The 22797-nt window shown below is 42.9% G+C and overlaps 1 protein-coding gene across 1 annotated transcript in view; it reads left to right on the top strand.

Annotated features, from left to right (window-relative positions):
• LOC126163083 (probable cytochrome P450 6a13) overlaps positions 1-22797 on the top strand; it is a 74608-nt gene that overhangs the window by 26435 nt on the left and 25376 nt on the right. Inside the window, exons 3-4 of the mRNA XM_049919993.1 lie at positions 6958-7198; positions 14691-14912. Coding sequence (XP_049775950.1) covers positions 6958-7198; positions 14691-14912 — 463 coding nt within the window. The remainder of the gene's footprint in view (positions 1-6957; positions 7199-14690; positions 14913-22797) is intronic.

Here is a 22797-nt window from a genome sequence, read left to right as displayed (position 1 = left end):
GTGGGTCTGCCAAAAACGATGCTAATGCTACTAAATTCTATAGCAAGCGCCGGCAGGAGTGGCCGAGCGGTTAAAGGCGCTACAGTCTGGAACCGCACGACCGCTACGGTCGCAGGTTCGAATCCTGCTTCGGGCATGGATGTGTGCGATGTCCTTAGGTTAGTTAGGTTTAAGTAGTTCTAAGTTCTAGGGGACTTATGACCACAGCAGTTGAGTCCCATAGTGCTCAGAGCCATTTCAACCATTTTTTTTTCAATAGCAAGCAAATTTTCCTTAAATGGGACACTGCGCTTCAGATTCGGTCTTACAATCAAACCATTAGCTCCGTATCTACGTTCTACGAGTTACTAGCTTCAAACATCTTCTAACATTCTGCGTGGTGTCTGTTTGTTCTATAGTGTGTCTCCCTACCTCTTTCGCGCAACGACGCTCTGAGCGTGTTTTTTAGGGAATTGACTAGTTTCAACCAGGGACCTGTTGCTGGTAAGGAGACGCCAGACCACACATGACATGTAGAGTTCAGAAGAGTTCAGTGAGACTAGCGATGATATAACCAAATACTTAATGATTTCAGCGTCAGCTCCACTGCACTCCCTGTAAAAGAATCTTAATACTAACTAAATTTAGTGGGAGGGGTTCAAGGCTTTCCTAATTTTAGTTAGTTGGTAAAATAACGTCGAAAAAGCTGTTAAGTTTACCATTGGAAATTTTATTCTGCTCATAAAACATTGTTTATAAATTGCACTATTGATGAAAGGAAATGTTTTAATAAGAGATGGTAAAAACGAACTGCGTTCAACAAAAATATGAACGAAAATTCCCTGAGTGGGTTTCCAAGTTCTACAATGGATCGAAGGATGACCTATGCCGTATCACATCTATAATCTAGGTTTAGATTGAGTTTCACAAGAGAGAAAACTGTCAAAATGGTCTACAGTGACCCTCAATTATCTTCAATTACTTATCTAACTTGTAAATTACAGTGGCTGATGTGGCTTCTCAATAACTATATAACAGAAAAATCATCGTGTTTCAGATTTTTTACTTCAAGTGGCAAATGTGAACACAATGAGCTTTAATTGACGATCGACACTAGTATTGCGCAAAAAGGGGGTTTAACAGATGAGACTTTTGCAGTTCTGAGTGAAGCTTTATGCGCTGTTATGCGGCATCGTGTGCGTTCATTACCTTGTCGGTGTTTGTCAGGGGGCGGCGGACAGCACAGCTCCGCTCACCTCGCCGTCTCGGAAGCAACCCTCCCCTAACTTCTCCTTACTACAATTTAACGAAGTTGGTTTAAAAAAACTATCTGGCTGTGTTTTCGTCTGACCAATCAGAGTCTCAATGTTAGCCTTAAGCTCCGCCTACAAAACTTCTGTCTATCCAATGAGAAACGTTATACTTTTCGTGGTGGGGCAATGTTATTAAATTTTGCAACGTAACAGAGACGCGAAAAAGTCTCACGGTAAAACTTGCAGCTGGTGTGGTCCTTTTAGTGTTATCGTAAGAATTATACTGTTCTTCTGGAGGGTTCAATCTTTTAACATGGCTGGTGAGTGGTCCTGACGTAACAGAGACGCGAAAAAGTCTCACGCTAAAACTTGCGGCTGTGGTGGCCCTTCTAGTGTTATCGTAAGATCTACACTGTTCTTCTGGAGGGTTCTAGCTTTTAACATGGGCTGGGGGTGGTCCTAGCGGTTAGCTGGCGACGTGGGTGTCCGTCCCTTATCGTAGGGCCTTCTAGCTTACCACAGTTCTGGTCTCGGCTTCTGTTCTCGTTTCTCCCCTCGGAACTGCGTCTGTCTCACGGTGGGAAGGTATGACATGCATTTAGGCGTTCTTGTGTTAGTCTGTGGTATTCCATTTGCTCACTCGTTACTCGTATTACTTTGGTTAATTTAATGTCATGATTTATTCGGAGCTATGTGACATACTACTGGATTTGCTTATCATGTCAGGGTTTTCATGGAAGGTGTCGGATTTGCCTGACACCTTACAATCTCAGTTTCGTACATTCTTTATAGTTTATTCCAAATACACTCTAATTATGTGAAAAATCGGTTTTTGCATTCATACCTTTCTCAGCATTAACATCATTATATTGCTTCATCCAGGGACTTTGATGGCATGATAATATGCGGTGAATTTAGCTTACAATATGAGAGTTGTCTGAATTTTTGTTGCGAACCATTTGAATAATGCGAATAGGAGTTTTTGTGGAACTCCTGGCTAGTGAATGCTTGGTTGTGGTACCAGTTTCTCTGGGAATAATGGAAGGACACATTGAAGCTCATGTATACTTGCTGGACACTCAAGGTCCACATATAAAATGTGACATCTGCCTGAATCATGTGGAATGTTCATTACGTCAAAACTGGCTAGAGATAGCCATACAAAATCAGAGATTGGTAGCTATGACTGACTAATAGGTATGGCATAATGGCTCAGCGTTAGAGACCAAATATATCGATTTGTTTAACGTACGATTCGTCGTAGTATTTATTATAATCAGTTATGAACCTATTGCTTGCATTATCATGTCGATGTAAGCAATGAACAGTGCCCGCCTCTGGTGCCCAGCACTACAGACTGTAACTGTTCTGCGTCTATAAGTCGTTACGTTAACGGTTTTCAACTAAGCGCCCTACGGTAAAGCAGATGAAGTCACATAATCCAGTTCGTGCATTTAGGTACTCAGTGTGTGGTAGTTTTCAGAGACATCTTCTAATAGCATGTAACCGTTTTGAAAATATAAGTCGGAGTAATCTCCTAATGTTTTGCATTCAAATAAACACCACACTTCGCACGCTGTTTGGTATGCCAATTCTTCCTCCGTGGTCATCTTATTTGATGCTTCAATCGGTGACAACTGTTCATCCAAAAAAGGGGTTCGGGGATTCGTCAGTTATATACTCATATAGAAACTTGTATTCCTTATTAATTAAATGAAATTGTTTTCTTTCGTCCGATTTCAAATATCATACACGTTATATTACTGATACTCTTCTAGGTTGCACACCAGAAAGTTGAAGGTATCTATAAAACGAAATTTTATTCTGGTGTGTTCTAGGAGGTTTAACTATACTGAGGTACTGATGTTTGGATGGTTTAGTAAACAGGTGTACTGCAGAGCACATTAAATATAACTTGTTGCAAAACAAGCTGATGACTTTTTAGTCCTGATGAGGAAAAAGCGTTTTGAACAGCAGGAATTCGCCAACCATACTTATGTGAAAGACAAAGATCATTGTCATTTTGCATGCAGATTTCGAGGTCCAACATATACACACAAATACGTTGATACATTATTAAGTAAGGGGACGTGATTGTCAAAGTTTCTTTTGAAATTCAGCGAACAGTGAGAGCAAATATTCTGCCTTTTACCATTGTGTCAAAAATCTGCGGATGCCAGTCATTGAATGATGGCCCTTATTTTGACTGGAAAAGAGATGGGAATCTTCCTACACGTCTGTCAGGAGGCCTGAAGATGGCGTAATATATTACCGAAAGTGGTTACTCAATCAAATAACAACTGGAACTGACATGTGTTTTGATTCATCATTCTCAGTATTCTGTTGGGTTACAGCATACAGTGAACAAATGCGGAACTTACTTCGGTGTTGGGTACAGTAGGCGGCTTTGTTGTAGAGTTCAGATTTTTTTGTTATACTAATCTACATCAATGACCTACCGATCAACACGGCTTGCGAAGCAAACTATTTTCTGTTTGCAGATGACAAAAGTGAAATTCTAAGTAGGGAGGAATTTAACAATTATGGTACTGTTTAATTGCAGATCGTGGTGGAGAACATCCACTATGTGATCAAAAGTACCCGGACACCCTAAAAAACATACGTTTTTCGTAGTAGGTGCATTATGCTACCACCTACTGCACGTACTCCATATCAGCAAACTCAGTAGTCATTAGACATCGTGAGAGAGCAGAATGGGGCGCTCCGCGGAACTCACGGACTTCACCGTAGTCAGGTGATTGGGTGTCACTTGTGTCATACGTCTGTGCGTGGTATTTCCACGACCCTAAACATCGATAGGTCCACTGCTTCCGATGTGATGGTGAAGTGGAAACGTGAAGGGACACATACAGCACAAAAGCGTACAGACCGACCTCGTTTCTTGACTGACAGAGACCGCCGATAGTTGAAGAGGTTCGTAATGTGTAATAGGCAGACATCTACCCAGACCATCACACAGAAATTCCAAACTGCATGAGGATCCACTGCAAGTACTATGACAGTTAGGCGGGAGGTGAGAAAACTTGGATTTCATGGTCGAGCGGCTGCTCATAAGCCACACATCACGCCAGTAAATGCCAAACGATGGCCCACTTGGTGTAAGGAACGTAAACATTGAACGATTGAACTGTGTTGAAACGTTGTGTCGAGTGATGAATCACGGTACGCAATGTGGCCATCCGATGGTTGGGTGTGGGTATGGCGACTGCCCGATGAACGTCATCTGCCCGTGTGTATAGTGCCAACAGTAAAATTTGGAGGCGGTGGTGTTATGATGCGGTCGTGTAATTCATGTAGGGGGCTTGAACCCCTTTGATCTTTTGCATGGCACTATCACAGCACAGGCCAACGTTAATGTTTTAAGCACCTTCTTGTTTCCCACTGTTGAAGAACGATTCGGAGATGGCGATTGTATCTTTCAACACGATCGAGCACCGGTTCACAATGCACGGCCTGTGGCGGAGTGGTTTCACGATAATAACATCCCTGTAATGGCGTGGCCTGCACAGAGTCCTGACCTACATCAGACAGAACACCTTTGCGATGTTTTGGAACTCCGATTTCGTGCCAATCCTACCGACCGACATCGATACCTCTCCTCAGTTGCAGCACTCCGTGAAGAATGGGCTGCCATTCCCCAGGGAACCTTCCAGCACCCGACTGAACGTATACCTGCGAGAACGGAAGCTGTCATGAAGGCTAAGGGTCGGCCAACACCATATTGAATTCCATCATTACCAATGGAGGGCGTCACGAACTTGTGCGTCGGTTTCCGCCAGGTGTCCGGATTGATCACATAGTGTATTTTGTGTTGTCTTACATAAAAGGAATAGGATTCCGTTTCCGAAATAGGAATACCATTCATCGGTAATTATAATACTGAAAGGCGAAGAAATCATTACTGCAGGCGAATATCTTAAATCCTTATGACTGGGGAGATATGATACTTAGGTGATTTTATCACATTCTGGATGTCTTATCATTGTGAATGTAGCAGTCGTGACTGCATGATTAAACTACACTGTTACTGAAAGTTCACCGGAAATTATATGTGATTAGTGTGTACTGTTACTGGTAGTTCACCAGAACTTACATTCTCAACGGTTTCCATTTGTCACTTACATAGCATAGTTCGTCATTGTAGTTTAAGCATTACAGTTTCCTGTCAGAAGATACACTGCCGGAAAGAGAAGTTAGTACACTGGGAAAGACGACGTGGATTTTGTTCCGATGATGGTGCGTGCCAGTATGGGGACTAGTAGATGTAGTGATAATGGTATCAAAGTGGTCCGCCAGTCAGAGAGCTCACTGGTACAGCTACCAGAGCGCCATCTATGTCTGCCTTCAAAATGAAAATCTCACGTCCAGAAGGCTCAGTGTGGTACATACGTGTGAGGAAAGCAGACAACAATGTTACGGAGATCCACTCATGCTTCCTACAGCCAACTGAGTGAGTCTGGAAAGAACAAAAATTGTAGCCTTCCAAGTGGCGCAATACTCCATTCGGCCACAGAGGTGGACGTGATGCATCGGTTATGCAACGCTGCTGGTGTCAATGTTCACTTGACCATTCTCGGGTTCTGGATGCCCACAAGGAAACAGACAGCCGCCAGGATTTTCGTATAGTAAGAGATGGCAGATGGTGCAGTTACCGCAGCACAGATAAGAGGACTCACGAGCCGAAACGTGTCAACATGTACTGCTGAAACTCGGTATCAACAGTGGTGCTAAGGGCACGCACACCTCTAGCTGTTCCACTCATGCCACAGCATAGACATGCATGGCTGGAGTGATGCCATCGGTCGCTTGGAAGATGGAATGGCGCGCTCTGGTCTTCAGCGATGAAAGCACATTCTGGCTGCACATATGTCATGGTCGAATGCGCTTACGACATAGACCTGGTGATCGCTATCTCTTAGAGTGCATTCGTCCGAGACACACTAGCCCCATGTCAGATATCATGATCTGAGGTATGATAAGCTACAACTCTCATTTAGCTTAGGTGTTTTTTGAGGGGACGCTAATCAGCGCCCGGTAGCGGAAGAATGTTGTTAAACTCGTTCCTTTCAGTTTTTGCAACAGGAAGGTGATGTGGTGTCCCAACAGGACAGTGCTCTCCCACACACTGCCGGTGAAACTATACGTGCTCTGCAAGGCGTGCAGCAACTTCTCTGGTCAACACGAACTCCGGACTTGTCGACAGTCGGGCACATCTGGGATATGATATGACGAGAAGTGACACGTGCGACTCCTCTACGAATTTACAGAACTACGTGAACGAGGCGAGAAGGCAAGTCACAACGTATCCCAGTACAGTATTCGCCATCTGTACAATCGGCTGGATGCCAGAGTCAGCGCCTGAATTGCCAGCCCTCGAGGCTACACTAAGTACTCTTATATGTGTTTCAGCATGGATCGATATATGGTACCTCAGAACGACTTTATGCTATTTGGTATGTAAATGTAATCATTTCATATACTCCATATGCCCAGTTGCAACAATAAACAATGAGTGAACTGCAAAATTTTGCAAGGGTGTATTAACTTTTTTCCAGCAGTGTATTACGAGCATGTATTCCGACAGGAAAACTAATTATTTTTTCTTTCTCAAAGGAAGGGCACGTAACGATTGGTTGATATCATTCCAAGGATGATTGATAAGGGTTATTCGAGAATCTAATTGATGTATTTATTTTTTTTCCAGGTGTTTGACACTTCGGCCACTAATGCGTTTCGGCAGATTCTCTTCCTAATTTTGCCAGCACTGGCCGCTCTACCCGGGATGAGCTTCTTTTCTACGGCCGTGACGGAGTTCTTCGACAGAATCTCAGCGGAAACTGTGCAGTACAGGGTGAAGAATAAAGTCCTCCGCGATGACCTAGTTCACCTGATGATGACGCTGAAACAGAAAGGGCTCCTGATAACGGAGGAAGGAGAGTCTATAGGTTGGTTTTTACTGTCTGTCACACTTATGAGGTCGCAGGAGTGCCGTCTGCCTTCAGATGACTAATAGCCGTGGGATAGTGATATACGGCTGGCGGTGTGGTATCGCGTACGCGACGTATTTAAGGGCTGTTAACCGGTGGAGCTGTCCTATTTACTCTGATAATTCATGCGAAAAGGTTTCCGATGAGCCCGCATCTCGTGGTCGTGCGGTAGCGTTCTCGCTTCCCACGCCCGGGTTCCCGGGTTCGATTCCTGGCGGGGTCAGGGATTTTCTCTGCCCCGTGATGGCTGGGTGTTGTGTGCTGTCCTTAGGTTAGTTAGGTTTAAGTAGTTCTAAGTTCTAGGGGACTTATGACCACAGCAGTTGAGTCCCATAGGGCTCAGAGCCATTTGAACCATTTTTTTTTTTTTGTTTCCGACGTGATTATGGCCGCACCACGGGAATTAACAGACTCTGTACGCGGAATTGTAGTAGGAGCTAGACGCATGAGACATCCCATTTCGGAAATAGTTAGGGAATTTAATGATCAGAGACCCACAGTGTCGAGAGTGTGACGAGGGTACCATATTTCGTGCATAACCTTTCGCCACGGACAACGCTGTGACTTACGGCCATCCCTTAACGAGATAGAGTAGCGGCGTTTGGATAGAGCTATCAGTGCTAACAGACAAGCAATGTAGAGCGTAATAACCGCAGAAATCGATGTGGGACGTTTGTCAGACGTATCGATTAGCACTTTGCGGCAAAATTTGGTACTAACGGGCTATGGCAACCGACGACCGATGCGAATGCCTTTGCTAAACGCATGACATCGCTTGCAGCGCCTTTCCTGCGTTCGTGACCACATGGGTGGGATCCTAGACGCCTGTAAGACTGTGACCTCATCAGATGAGTCCCGATTTCAATACATAAGAACAGGGTAGGTTTCGAGTGTGGCGCAGACCGCACTTATCGAGATACCCAGGTCGTTTGCAAGCCATTGCGCAAGCTGGTAGTGGCTCCACAACGGTGTATGCTGTGTTTACATGCAGTGGAGTGGTTCCTCTGAACCGATCACTGACAGGAAATGTTTATGTTCCGTTACATGGAGATCTTTTGTGGTCGTTCAAACAACGATGCGCTATGTCACCGGCCCACAGTTGTTCGCGACTGGTTTCAAGAATATTCTCGATGGTTGGAGAGAGTGATGTGGTCAACCAGATGGCCCGACATAAATCTCATCGAATATTTATGAGACATAATCGAGAGATCAGTTAATGCGTGAAACTGCATGGCTCAGTATTCCTGCGGAGGACTTTCAACCGCGTGTTGAATCCATGCCGCATCAAGTTGCTGCACTACCCCGGGCAAAAGGAGATCCGACACGGTATTAGGTGGTATCCGGCGACTTTTGTCACCTCAGTATGTAAGCTATTATTTAAGTCAGAATGTTTGATGAATTGTCATGTTTTATTGTTTTCCATCAAAACAAAACACTCTGATTAATGATTTGGAAAATACTAAAACAGCTAAACGACAGCTTGAAGGTGTTACAGAGAAGTGCGGCAGTCCACAACGTGTGCATACGACTAAACAAGTGTTACTTGCCGTGGTGTGTTGTTCTCCGTTGATTACCACAAGTGATAAGGGATAAGTGAGTGAAAAATGGGAAGAGCACGAGTAAGCGGCAGCAGGCGAGGCTACAGGGGCGCAGGCAGAGCGGGCGCCCGGTCTCCGGCGGCAGGTGAGGCCTCGCTTCCCGACATCGGGGAGCTCGTCCGGTCCCAGGTGAGTGCGGCGCTGCACAGTAAAGACACGCTAGACGTAATCGTGCAGTCCATCACGGACTCTGTGACGGCCGCGGTCATGGACAAACTGCAAGAGTCTGTCGGGCGCAACAGCACCGAAATCCAGTCTCTTAAAAAGTCCCTGGCCGCACAAGAGAAAAAAGCCGCCGACCTAGAAGCTAAACTGTCTGCGGCCACCGATGAAATTGAGCAGTATCAGCGAAGGAACAGTTTGCGCTTGTTCGGGGTAGCTGAGAACGATCGTGAAAACACCGACGACCTGGCCATTAGCCTCGTGCGTGAGAAACTTGGCGTGCAGATCGACGTGGCCGACATTGACAGAAGCCACCGTGTTGGGCGCAGGATACCAGGTGCCATGAAACCCAGGCCCATAATAATTAAATTTGTGTCATACCGGAAAAGAGCTGAAGTGTTTGCCCAGAAAAGAAAACTCGCCAAGAGTGGGGTTACCCTGAGGGAAGATCTGACGCGCGAAAGACTAAAAGTTTTGAACACTGCGATCACACAGTTCGGCCTTCAAAATGTATGGACCCAGGATGGCAGGATCGTAATCAAGACGGAAGGAGGGAGGAAAACGGTGACGAACACGTCCGAACTGAAAGTCTGAGCGAAATATCGCGAGACACAAAGTCTCATATTGTACTCTGTCTAATATAAGTTAATTTTTATTCTTTTTTTCATTTTTTACGTAAATATTGCTTTGTTATATCTATAAGCACCATAAGTACTCTCTTTAAAATCAGTCAATTGTTTCACATAAATATTGCTTCTTTATTTGTCTATCATAAGTGCTCATGCATATTCATATTATCAGTCAAACGGGAATTAACATTGTCTATTAACAGGAATCTCCTTAAAACCGCCTTTCTATATCTGTCATTTTCAGCCTCGTCACTACCACTACTACTACTATTATCTTTTTCGTAACCACTACTGCCACTTTCCATCTTTCTTTTTGCTCCTTTCTCCGATACCTCCAGCTTGTCTTTCACCTTTAGCTCACAGACGCTTGAGTCAGTCACGACCTTGGACACACCTGTAAATATGTCTTCCCCCGCGAAATCCAGCTTTTGTCCCTCTTCCGGCCAGCAGGTAGACGGAGTGCGCTCGGTCCTACAGGCGGCCACAATGGGACGGACCGGTTCCGGCGACGGGCTCTTTGTGGCCCACGCGAACGCGCAGTCGCTAACGGCTCACTTCGACGAGTTCTGTGACCTGTTCTGCCAATCGCTGTTCCATGTTATCCTCGTCTCTGAAACTTGGTTGAAACCAAACATTTCTTCCGACGCTATCCGAATCAATGGTTACTCTCTCCTAAGAGCAGATCGTGAAACACGACGCGGAGGTGGTGTGGGTGCCTATGTTCGCTCTGATCTCAGACCTACTGTACTATGCACATCGGATGCAAAGGGCGAAGGAGAAGCAGAGTTCTTGTTTTTCGAAATAAACACATCAAATCAGAAACTGCTAATTGGAGTAATCTATAAACCTCCAAACGTCGGTGCTATGTCCTCCTTTCAGCCTGCCCTGTCCTCGCTCGTGACACTGTATGAACACATAATCGTTATGGGCGACACAAACATCGACTTACAGTTAAAATCTCCCTCTGCAGAAAAACTAAGGAGACTGTTCCACTCCAATGATATGAGTTTAACACCGCTGGACCCAACTCATCACACGCCACACAGCCATACACTCATAGATATAATAGCAACAAAGCGACCAGATAAAATAATTCGCGCCAATCAGACATCCGCTCCAGGACTCTCTGCTCACGACGTGATATTCTTAAATTACTCAGTGCATACTACCAAAGAAAAATCTCACCTGGTAACCTACAGAAACCTAAAAAATGTTAACCATGACGCTCTTCAAAAGGATTGCTCAGACATCCCTTGGCATGATATAAGCAATGAACCGACTTTAGACGGAAAAATTCGGGAATTATGTCGCAAAATGATAAACATGCTCCTCAACGCACTGTCAAGGTAAAGAGAGCTCCCGCTCCGTGGCTCACCACTGCATTACGCCAGTTAATGAATAAACGTGATGCTGCACATAGGGCCTTCAAGCGTAACCCAACTCCCGAGGCGTACGAAGCTTATAGGTAACTCCGAAATAGAACCAAGCAAAGCGTGAGGAATGCCAAAATCAGACATGCCCGCTCTGTCGTATGCGGTATAACAAAACCTGCTGCACTGTGGAAAAAGCTGCGCAGTTTCGGTATAGGGAAGCGAAGATCTGACGCTGTTTATCAAGCGTCTGCAGAAGAATTCAATGATTTCTTCTCAACAGCTATAAACTGCCACGCAGCGACAAATTACCAGCCCCAAGATATCAATCTCGAGAGAGACAAGTTTTACCTAAAACATGTAACTACTGGCACAGTACACAAGGCAATTATGAGAATCTCTTCCGAGGCAGTAGGAAATGATGGAGTGAGCATTGGCATGATTAAGAACGTCGTAGACACTATTACTCCAGTTATCACAGACATCTTCAACCTGTCTCTTGTCAGTAGTACATATCCTACTGAGTGGAAGCAAAGTTTAATTCAACCTATACCCAAGACTGACAACCCTAAGTCGCCAGGTGATTACAGGCCGATCAGCATACTACCTGCAATATCTAAAGCCCTAGAATACATCGTCCATGAACAGCTGACGGATTACCTCAAAACTCATAACATCCACAACAAATATCAGTCAGGCTTTCGAAAGCACCATAGTACAGCAACTGCATTAATCAAAGTAACTGATGACATTAAACATGCTATGGACAGACGTGAAGCTACCATCCTAACACTGCTTGACTTTAGCAAGGCTTTTGATACAGTTGACTTTGATATATTACTAATTAAAATGAAACAGCTGAATTTCTCAAACAGCGCTATACACTGGTTCGACAGCTACCTCAAAAACAGAAGTCAACAAGTCATTTGTGGGTCGGAAAAGTCATCATGGAAAAACGTGCGCTCTGGAGTTCCCCAAGGCTCCGTCCTTGGTCCATTACTCTTCTCACTGTACATTAATGATATTTCTTCAGTGATTCACTCCTGCAACTACCATCTATATGCCGACGACATCCAACTGTACATAAGTGCAAGCCCCAAGAACATTGCTGACGCAGTAGCGAGTATGAACGCAGATCTTTGCTCTGTTTCTCGATGGGCATAGAACCTAGGTCTGAAACTAAACCCCAAGAAATCCCAGGTCATACTTATATCTCATCCAAAGTTAATCAGTCGGTACTTTCGGGAAACAGTCCCTCAAATACTCCTCAATGGTACCCAACTACCATACCAAAAAACAGTAAAAGACCTTGGAATAATCTTGGATGAACACCTAAACTGGGAAGAACAAACAGTCACAGCTTGCCGGAAATCGCTCTCCTCCCTACATGCAATTCAAAAATTTAGAAAAATATTTCCAACCCATGTTAAACAAAAATTAGTCCAAACACTAGTCTTGCCTAATCTTTACTACTGTGATGTAGTTCAACACGGCACAAATAGTGAAAATTCGAGATGCCTCGAGCTAGTGATGAATGCTTGCGTTAGATACGTATGCAATATACGGTTGTATGATCATATCAGTCCTTCATACTCCCAGCTAGGTTGGATACGCCCACATAAGGCACGCGATCTCCACACGATGTGCTTACTTCAACGATTTCTTAGCCACTGGTGCCCCCAATACTTATCTTCTCACATTAAACACCTATCATCATTCCACAACCGCAATACCAGATCGGATACATCTAGCATCTTGGCTGTACCTTTACATAACACAAAATCTTTCTCTGTGTCATTCTCCATCTCAGCCATACGACTATGGAACGCGCTCCCCTGTGATCTGCGTCTTATCCAGAACCACTTAACATTCAAGAGGGAACTCAAGACTTACATATTAGGGACGGTATAGCCACCATTGTCGTGCCCCTCTCATCTTTTTCTTTCTCCTCTCCATCATAGCTTCGAATTTTACCATTCTATTTCTCCTCCTCTAACTTATCTACCTTTTCTATATCTCTTTCACCCCATTCTATCGTCTTATGTCTCTGCTTGATGAGAATAACTCACAAGCTGCAAGAATACAACGAGAAAATTCCCAACTAGCAATAGGACTGACATTCATAAAAGAAAAAATATGTTCACTTTCCTATACATAGTCATTACTATTATTATTATTCTTGATTATTATAATTACTTTTTGATTGTTATAATTATCATTGTAGTACTTTCATAATCTCTAATTTTTTCTGTAACATTAATACTGTATAACATGTTATATGTCCTTAATGTTCTGTAGAAACTGAAATTTGTTGAATCTGAGTATGCCTGGTTAGGTGTAAGAGAGGGCCTGAAGGCCCTAATCTTGCCAGGTAAAATAAATGCATAAATAAAATAAATAAACAAAGAAATAAGAGTTGTGTCGCTTAAAACTGAAATGCTCACGGAGTCATCTTTTGCGTGTTTGGGTTTTTGCACTGAGTGTTAGGTGGTATCCCATGACATTTGTCACTCAGTATGTAAGCTATAACTAAAGTTAGAATATTTGATGAATTGTCTTGTTTATTGTTTTCCATCAAAACTAAACAATTTGATTAATGATTTGGAAAATAATAAAACTGTTAAACAAGTTTTCAGCAAGACGCGTCATTCCTCCATTACAAACAGTATTAAAATTTCAGGTTTGTAACTATTGTATTTAGGCGTAACTCGAAATCTTATAAGTACTTCGCTTTCTCGAATACTACTAATTAATTTTTCGAGTAGGTCTTTTACTGACCACGTTGAATCAATACAACTCTTGCTGAATGGAGTCCTGTTGCACTTACTCAAATTCGTTTCGTACGTTCTGATGTCTTCTTCCGGAGCTGTTTGATGTTATGGTACCGTTTCCTTTTTGTGTCTATTCGCCCCTGAAGACTACTTTCTGAACTTCTTCGTAAATGAATTCGGTATGGTATGTCCATAGTGCTGATGTTTGCTTTTCTGAGGTGATTCAGTGTGGGTAACAGCCATTCCAGTTGTTTTTTAAGCTTCAGAACCTACTAAATAATTGCTTCCTCAGTACGTCATCATTCATTCTACTTCTTTTTTGTGGAGTGGGTTCTATTTGGCTTCCTAGTTGATCATAGATTTCTTTTTTAGGTATGGCGTATTGTATTCTATTTATGCCGTCCCTGAGCGAAGTAAGCTTCTAACCAGTTTTCTTTCTACGTTCATAAGTTTGTTCTTACCATTTTCCTGCACCAATTTTAGTTTTTGCACTAGCTTAAAACTTCTTTATGCTTTACATTTCTGAACCTTGAAAAATTTCATTGTTCAGTCCGAGAAACATTTACGCGCAGGCTCCAGAAAGTGGGAGAAGTAACCCCTCACTCCATCAGCGTGTGTGGCGAATTATCGTGTTGTTAGTACACTAAAGGCACATTTACTTCTATGACACCTCTGTGCTTTTTCGGTGTCCTCTCTGAATCCCGTGTGGTAAGTATTGTAGGGGAGGACGGACTAGCTTTGTGTAAGCAGTTTATGGACTGGTTTTGGTGCACATTACGGGTGTTCCAAATTCGAGTCTCTGCTGCGCACAGTGTTTTACTTTTCTGTGCCTTCGATGTGCGTCACTCCCAAGTAAGGAGGGTCCCTGCCTCAGGTGTTGCACTTACTAGAGATATGGAGAGCACACCCCTCTGTTTCAGAAATCAGCGACAAGTTTATGGCAGCGCAGCTCCACATAGTGTTCGCACTCGGCTTCGAGATGACTTCTACGGCGATGAGCTTCTGCCTGCACGAGCTGGCCATGAACCCAGGAGTGCAGACCAAGGCGCGAGTCGAGGTAGACGCAGTACTCAGCCGACACGGTGGCGAAATCACGTACGAAGCACTCCAGGAGATGCGGTACCTGGACATGGTGGTTGCTGGTAAGGAGTTCGCCTCCCCACAGCAGATAGCATTCTCTGTCTGATCTGTTACTTTAGTATAATAGAGGTTAATCCTGAATGTCCCACTGTGGGTTCTGTATTATGAACTCTACCCTCACATACCTGGCGTTTTAATAACTGCTGGGATTCGAGCCAGAAAAGGCAAACTGCAAAAGGTCGAATATTTAAAGCTAGCAAAAGCTTACGTGAAGGAATTGCGAAAAGAGGCGAATGACATACATCAAAAACAAACAAATACTATTTTAATTGGTACTTCATATTGAATAACAAAATTATACAGTTGTTCAGCACGCCTCTGTGCCGCCTGGCCTCAGTGACAGACACATCGTGTGCTAATTATTCTATTTTTTGTGTCATCGTTTTGTTTGAACGTGATATACCACGACTTCCTCTCTTCTGCCAGCTTCTTCACCTCAGAGTGGCATAATTACTTGTTAGATATATTGCAGTCTTTGTCTTATCCTATGACTTCTATGATTCCTCGTCGTACGAAATTTTTACTTAATGTCGAGTACATATCTTGTCGTACGGTCGCTTCTTCTAGCCAGTGTTTTTCACATCTTCTATTCCAACTCGATTTACTGGAGGATCTACTCATTTCTCACCTTATAAGTCCACTTAATTTACAGCGTCCTTCTGTGGCAACAAACTAATCCATTCTCTTCACTTTCACTTTTTCCGTAGTCCATCATTCACTTTGGAACAACAACTCTAAATCTGTATTCCCGTGAAACGGAACTCTGTCTTTGCTACTGGTGAGCTCCTTTCTTTAGCAAATTATGTCCACTTCTGCTAGGCAAGTTTTTCTTCTTATATGACTTTGCTTTACATCAGCTTCACTGTATGATTAAATGATGATGGCGTCCTCTTGGGTAATATATTCCAGAGGTAAAATAGTCCATCATTCGGGTATCCGGGCGGGGACTACTCAAGAGGACGTTGTTATCAGGAGAAAGAAAACTGGCATTCTATGGATCGGAGCGTGGAATGTCAGATCCCTTAATCGGGCAGGTAGGTTAGAAAATTTAAAAAGGGAAATGGATAGGTTAAAGTTACATATAGTGGGAATTAGTTAAGTTCGGTGGCAGGAGGAACAAGACTTTTGGTCAGGTGAATACAGGGTTATAATACAAAATCAAATAGGGGTAATGCTGGAGTAGGTTTCATAACGAATAAAAAAATAGGAGTACGGGTAAGCTACTACAAATAGCATAGTGAATGCATTATTGTGGCCAAGATAGACACGAAGCCCACGCCTACTACAGTAGTAAAAATTTATATGCCAACTAGCTCTGCAGATGACGAAGAAATAGATGAAATGTGTGATGAGATAAAGGAAATTATTCAAGTAGTGAAGGGAGAAGAAAATTTAATATCATGGGTGACTGGAATTCAAGAGTAGGAAAAGGGAGAGAAGGAAACATAGCAGGTGAATATGGATTGGGGCTAAGGACTGAAAGAGGAAGCCGCCTGGTAGAGTTTTGCGCAGAGTATAACTTAATCATAGCTAACACTTGGTTTAAGAATCATGAAAGAAAGTTGCATATATGGAAGAACCCTGGAGATACTAAAAGGTATCAGATAGATTATATAATGGTAAGACAGAGATTTAGGAACCAGGTTTTAAATTATAAGACATTTCCAGGGGCAGATGTGGTCTCTGACCACAATCTATTGGTTATGAACTGTAGATTAAAACTGAAGAAGCTGCAAAAAGTTGGGGATTTAAGGAGATGGGACCTGGATAAACTGAAAGAACCAGAGGTTGTACAGAGTTTCAGGGAGAGCATAGAGGAACAATTGACAGAAATGGGGGAAAGAAATACAGTAGAAGAAGAATGGGTAGCTTTTGAGGGACGAAATAGTGAAGGCAGCAGAGGATCAAATAGGTAAAAAGACGAGGGCTAGTAGAAACCCGTGGGTGACAGAAGAAATATCGAATTTAATTGATGAAAGGAGAAAATATAAAAATGCAGGAATTGAAGCAAGCAAAAAGGAATACAAACGTCTCAAAAATAAAACCGACAGGCAGTGCAAAATTGCTAAGCAGTAGTGGCCAGAGGACAAATGTAAGGATGTAGAGGCTTATCTCACTACGGGTAAGATAGATATTGCCTACAGGATAATTAAAGAGACCTTTGGAGGAAAGAGAACCACTTGTATGAATATAAAAAGCTCAGATGGAAACCCAGTTCTAACCAAATAAAGGAAAGCATAAAGGTGGAGGGAGCATATAGAGGGTCTATACAAAAGCGATGTAGTTGAGGACAATATTATGGAAATGGGAGAGGATGCAGATGAAGATGAAATGGGAGATATGATACTACGTCAAGAGTTTGACAGAGCACAGAGAGACCTGAGTCGAAACAAGGCCCCTGGAGTAGACAACATTCCATTAGAACTACTGACAGCCTTGGGAGAGCCATTCCTGACAAAACTCTACCGTCTGGTGAGCAAGATGTATGAGACAGGTGAAATACCCTCAGACTTCAAGAAGAATATAATAATTCCAATCCCAAAGAAAGCAGGTGTTGACAGATGTGGAAATTACCGAACTATCAGTTTAATAAGTCACAGCTGCAAAATAATCACGCGAATTCTTTACAGACGAATGGAAAAACTGGTATAAGCCGACCTCGGGGATGATCAATTTGGATTCCGTAGAAATGTAGGAACACGTGAGAAAATACTGACCCTACGACTTATCTTAGAAGAAAGATTAAGGAAAGGCAAACCTACGTTTCTAGCATTTTCAGACTTAGAGAAAGGTTTTGACAATGTTGACTGGAATACTCTCTTTCAAATTTTGAAGATGGCACGGGGAAAATACAGGGAGCGAAAGGCTATTTACATTTTGTACAGAAAGCAGATGGCAGCTATAAGAGTCGAGGGGTATGAAAGGAAAGCAGTGGTTGGGAAGGGATTGAGACAAGGTTGTAGCCTATCCCCGATGTTATTCAATCTCTATATTGAACAAGCAATAAAGGCAACAAAAGAAAAGTTCTGAGTAGGTATTGAAATCCATGGAGAAGAAATAAAAATTTTGAGGTTCGCCGATGACATTGTAATTCTGTCAGAGACAGCAAAGGACTTGGAAGAACAATTGAACGGAATGGACAGTGTCTTCAAAGAAGAGTATAAGATGAACATCAACAAAAGCAAAACGAGGATAATTAAGTCTGGTGATGCTGAGGGAATTAGATTAGGAAATGAGACACTTAAAGTAGTAAAGGTGTTTTGGTATTTGGGGAGCAAAGTAACTGATGATGGTCGAAGTAGAGAGGATATAAAATGTAGACTGGCAATGGCAAGGAAAGCGTTTCTGAAGAAGAAAAATTTGTTAACGTCGAGTATAGATTTAAGTGTGAGGAAGTCGTTTCTGAAAGTATTTGTATGGAGTGTATCCATGTATAGATGTGAGACGTGGACGATAAATAGTTTAGACAAGAAGAGAATAGAAGCTTTCGAAATGTGGTGCTACAGAAGAATACTGAAGATTAGATGGGTACATCACATAACTAATGAGGATGTATTGAATAGAATTGGGGAGAAGAGGAGCTTGTGGCACAACTTGACTAGAAGAAGGGATCGGTTGGTAGGACATGTTCTGAGACATCGAGGGATCACCAATTTAGTATTGGAGGGCAGCGTGGAGGGTAAAAATCGTGGAGGGAGACCAACAAATGAAGCAGATTCAGAAGGATGTAGGCTGCAGTAGTTACTGGGAGATTAAGAAGCTTGCACAGGATAGAGTAGCGTGGAGAGCTGCATCAAACCAGTCTCAGGACTGAAGACCACAACAACAACAACATGTCTTTGCTGCTACGACCATGATTTAATTAGCTCCCATGATATTGCTTCATTTCGCACCGAATGTCGATCTTAAATTTGTCACTGATCTTATTTCTGATAGTACTCGCAACGTCCATTGGTCTCTGGTTTTCTAGAAATACATGTCTTACTGTCATGAGTCTACAGATTCCACACAACATATCCTGCAGTTTTTCCCCACCTTCAATGTGGATAACGTCATCAACAAATCTTCCATTGGCCTTCTTTCATCCTAAATTTGATTCCTAATCCAAAAACTTCCTCTTACATCCGCCAATGCTTCCTGAATGAACAGTAGGTGAGGAAGACTGCATCTCTGTAATAAGCTGTATTTAACAGATTTTGACTGCACATGTTTCAGTAAATGCAGTTTCATTGTCGCATTACGATTGTTTGGAGAACATCTGAGTGAGGTGTGGTGCTGGTTTCTGTGTCGCCAATCTGGTAACAAACGATTTGGTTGTCAGCATAAAGGGCCAATCAGACGTGTGTAGATGACTTCATAAATAACTAGACTTCCGAAGAAACTAAACTTCCGCAGTTTGTAATCTTAAACGCCTGTTTGTGTAGCTGGTTTTAATTATTCTGTTCCACATTGACTCCACTTTTCCTCTCTTTTGTGTAATCGACCAAAACTGATATTTAATACCTGTAACACTGCAAGATGTTATTACTTGTTCAGATTTCCTACTTCCTCTCAGCAAGATGTTATTACTCGTTCAGATTTCCTACTTCCTCTCAGTTGACGAGCGATACTCATATGTCTCTATAACTCGTTGTATTTCATTTGAGCTCTACATACTACCGTAGCCGGTTTGCATGTGTTTCCAGGCGTCATATTGATTATCGTACTCCAGTGTCGATTATTGTAAGAAGGGCTTTAATTGTAGCCAACTGCGTCTCTTATACAGATGTCTGCTCACAGTAGCGGTAGGTTTAGGGGACTAGGGAATTTAGGAGAGTGCTGTTTTTCTTTAGAAATTGTGGAGATGTGCAGGTTTAGGTACTTGAATATGTTCTGAAGACTTTAAGGCACCTTATCAAAGGTGAGCGAGATGATACCTGTTCAGGCTAGTAGCATAGGAGGAGTAAAATGAAAGTAGCAAAAGTTTTTGGAAATTTGTGGTAAGGTCTTACGAGACCAAACTGCTGAGGTCATCGGTCCCTAAGCTTACGCATTACTTAATATAACTTAAACTAACTTACTCTAAACACACACACTCGTGCCCGAGGGAGGACTCGAACCTCCGACGGGGTAAGCCTCGCGGACCGTGACACGACGCCTAGATCGCGCGGCTACCCCGCTCGGCTAGCAAAAGTTTGCAACTGTCTTTGGATTCACAACATCGTGAAAATCTAAGACGAAGAGTTTATCACTGAAAATGTTGACCGGCGAGGATTGATCGATAATCGACTAACAGGAGTACTCACGCAATATAACGGTATCCTGTCACTGTCGCTGCAAACGCCATGGTAAGGGGTAACTGATATTACTCCCCAGTTGGTTAACAACTGGTGAATTTTCCTTAACCTAACAAAACACTGCCAAACTAGCCCTTCCTTCATGAAACCACATACGCTGCTGTAATTTGTTGACATAACTGAAAATATGAAATCTATTGACACTGAGGGTATTGGATTAAACTCCATGATACTGTTAATCTCATTCGTTAAAACTGTATAACTAATTATTTACTGCGAAAGCTGTACGTTAAAATTATCGCTATAATGTAAAATCTGTTCTCTCTTTATTATTAAATGAATATAAGTGCATTGTTCCATCGGAACAACCTACGCTCTTTATAGAGGGTCACTGTGTAACCCACACAAGCAACAAGTCTGGTTAAGACAAACATTATATTTACGTATCATCTAATCGTCTACCACATACACACAGGCTGATAACTTCTCTGTCGGTAAACTGTCAATGAAATATGTTAGTACGTATATTAGGAGAGAGTGTGACATTTGCTGTCTAATTGACAGTATAAACGTTTCAGTTATGTACAGCAGTCACCGTAATGGTGTCAGTATTACTCACATTTGGACTAAGTACATGAACCAACAAAAGAAAAACGAGGATAGTGGAATGTAGTCGAATTAAATCAGGTGATGCTGAGGGAAATAGATTAGGAAATGAGGCACTTAAAGTAGTAGATGAGTTTTGCTATTTGGGGAGCAAAATAACTGATGACGGTCGAAGTAGAGAGGATAGGAAATGTAGACTGGCAATGGCAAGGAAAACGTTTCTGAAAAAGAGAAATTTGTTAACATGGATTTTTTCTGGGAGTGTTTTTATGGAGTTTAGCCCTGTATGGACGATAAACAGTTTGGACAAGAAGAGAATGGAAGCTTTCGAAATGTGGTGCTACGGAAGAATGGTGAAAATTAGATGAGTGGATCGAATAACTACTGAGCGAGGTGGCGCAGTGGTTAGCACACTGGACTCGCGTTCTGGAGGACGACGTTTCAATCCCGCATCCGGCCATCCTGATTTAGGTTTTCCGTGCTTTCCCTAAATCGCTTCAGGCAATTGCCGGAATGGTTCCTTGGAAAGGGCACGGCCGACTTCCTTCCCCATCCTTCCATAATCGGATGAGACCGATGTCCTCGCAGTTTGGTCTCCTCCCCCCCGCCCCCCCCCCCCAAAATCAACCATCGAATCACATAACTAAATAGGAGGTGCTGTATAGAATTGGGAAGAAGTGTTACATTGGTAGGACACGTTATGAGGCATTAAGCAGTCCCGTGGTCTAGGGGTAGCGTCTTTGATTCATAATCAAAACGTCCTCGGTTCCGGGATCGATTCCCGCCACTGCCTGAATTTTGATAAATAATCAGCATTGGCGGCCGAAGACTTCCGGCATAAGAAGTCAGCCTCATTCGGCCAACGGCCTTGTCAAAGAGGGCGGAGGAGCGGATAGAGGTTCAGGGCACTCTCTTGTCCTAGGGGTGGGAAATTGCCCCTAAAGGCGGAAGAATCAGCAATGATCAACGACTTGCGGATGCAGAAGGCAATGGAAACCACTGCATTAAAGACACGTAACGTGTATCCACAGGACATATGGCCTGTAATTGAAGAAGTGTCACGATGATCTCTCCATTGGCAAAAGATTCCGGAATAGTCCCCCATTCGGATCTCCGGGAGGGGACTGCCAAGGGGGAGGTTACCATGAGAAGAAGATTGAATAATCAACGAAAGGATAACGTTCTACGAGTTGGGGCGTGGAATGTCAGAAGCTTGAACGTGGTACGGAAACTATAAAATCTGGAAAGGGAAATGCAAAGGCTCAATCTAGATATAGTAGGGGTCAGTGAAGTGAAGTGGAAGGAAGGCAAGGATTTCTGGTCAGATGAGTATCGGGTAATATCAACAGCAGCAGAAAATGGTATAACAGGTGTAGGATTCGTTATGAATAGGAAGGTAGGGCAGAGGGTGTGTTACTGTGAACAGTTCAGTGACCGGGTTGTTCTAATCAGAATCGACAGCAGACCAACACCGACAACGATAGTTCAGGTATACATACCGACGTCGCAAGCTGAAGATGAACAGATAGAGAAAGTGTATGAGGATATATAAAGGGTAATGAAGTATGTAAAGGGGGACGAAAATCTAATAGTCATGGGCGACTGGAATGCAGTTGTAGGGGAAGGAGTAGAAGAAAAGGTTACAGGAGAATATGGGCTTGGGACAAGGAATGAAAGAGAATAAAGACTAATTGAGTTCTGTAACAAGTTTCAGCTAGTAATAGCGAATACCCTGTTCAAGAACCACAAGAGAAGGAGGTATACTTGGAAAAGGCCGGGAGATACGGGAAGATTTCAATTAGATTACATCATGGTCAGACAGAGATTCCGAAATCAGATACTGGATTGTAAGGCGTACCCAGGAGCAGATATAGACTCAGATCACAATATAGTAGTGATGAAGAGTAGGCTGAAGTTCAAGACATTAGTCAGGAAGAATCAATACGCAAAGAAGTGAGATACGGAAGTACTAAGGAATGACGAGATACGTTTGAAGTTCTCTAAC

Source organism: Schistocerca cancellata, chromosome 2 (genome assembly GCF_023864275.1).
Source record: "Schistocerca cancellata isolate TAMUIC-IGC-003103 chromosome 2, iqSchCanc2.1, whole genome shotgun sequence".
NCBI lineage: Eukaryota > Metazoa > Arthropoda > Insecta > Orthoptera > Acrididae > Schistocerca > Schistocerca cancellata.
Note: the sequence above shows the minus strand (reverse complement) of the source record. Positions and strands in the feature narration are given on the sequence as shown.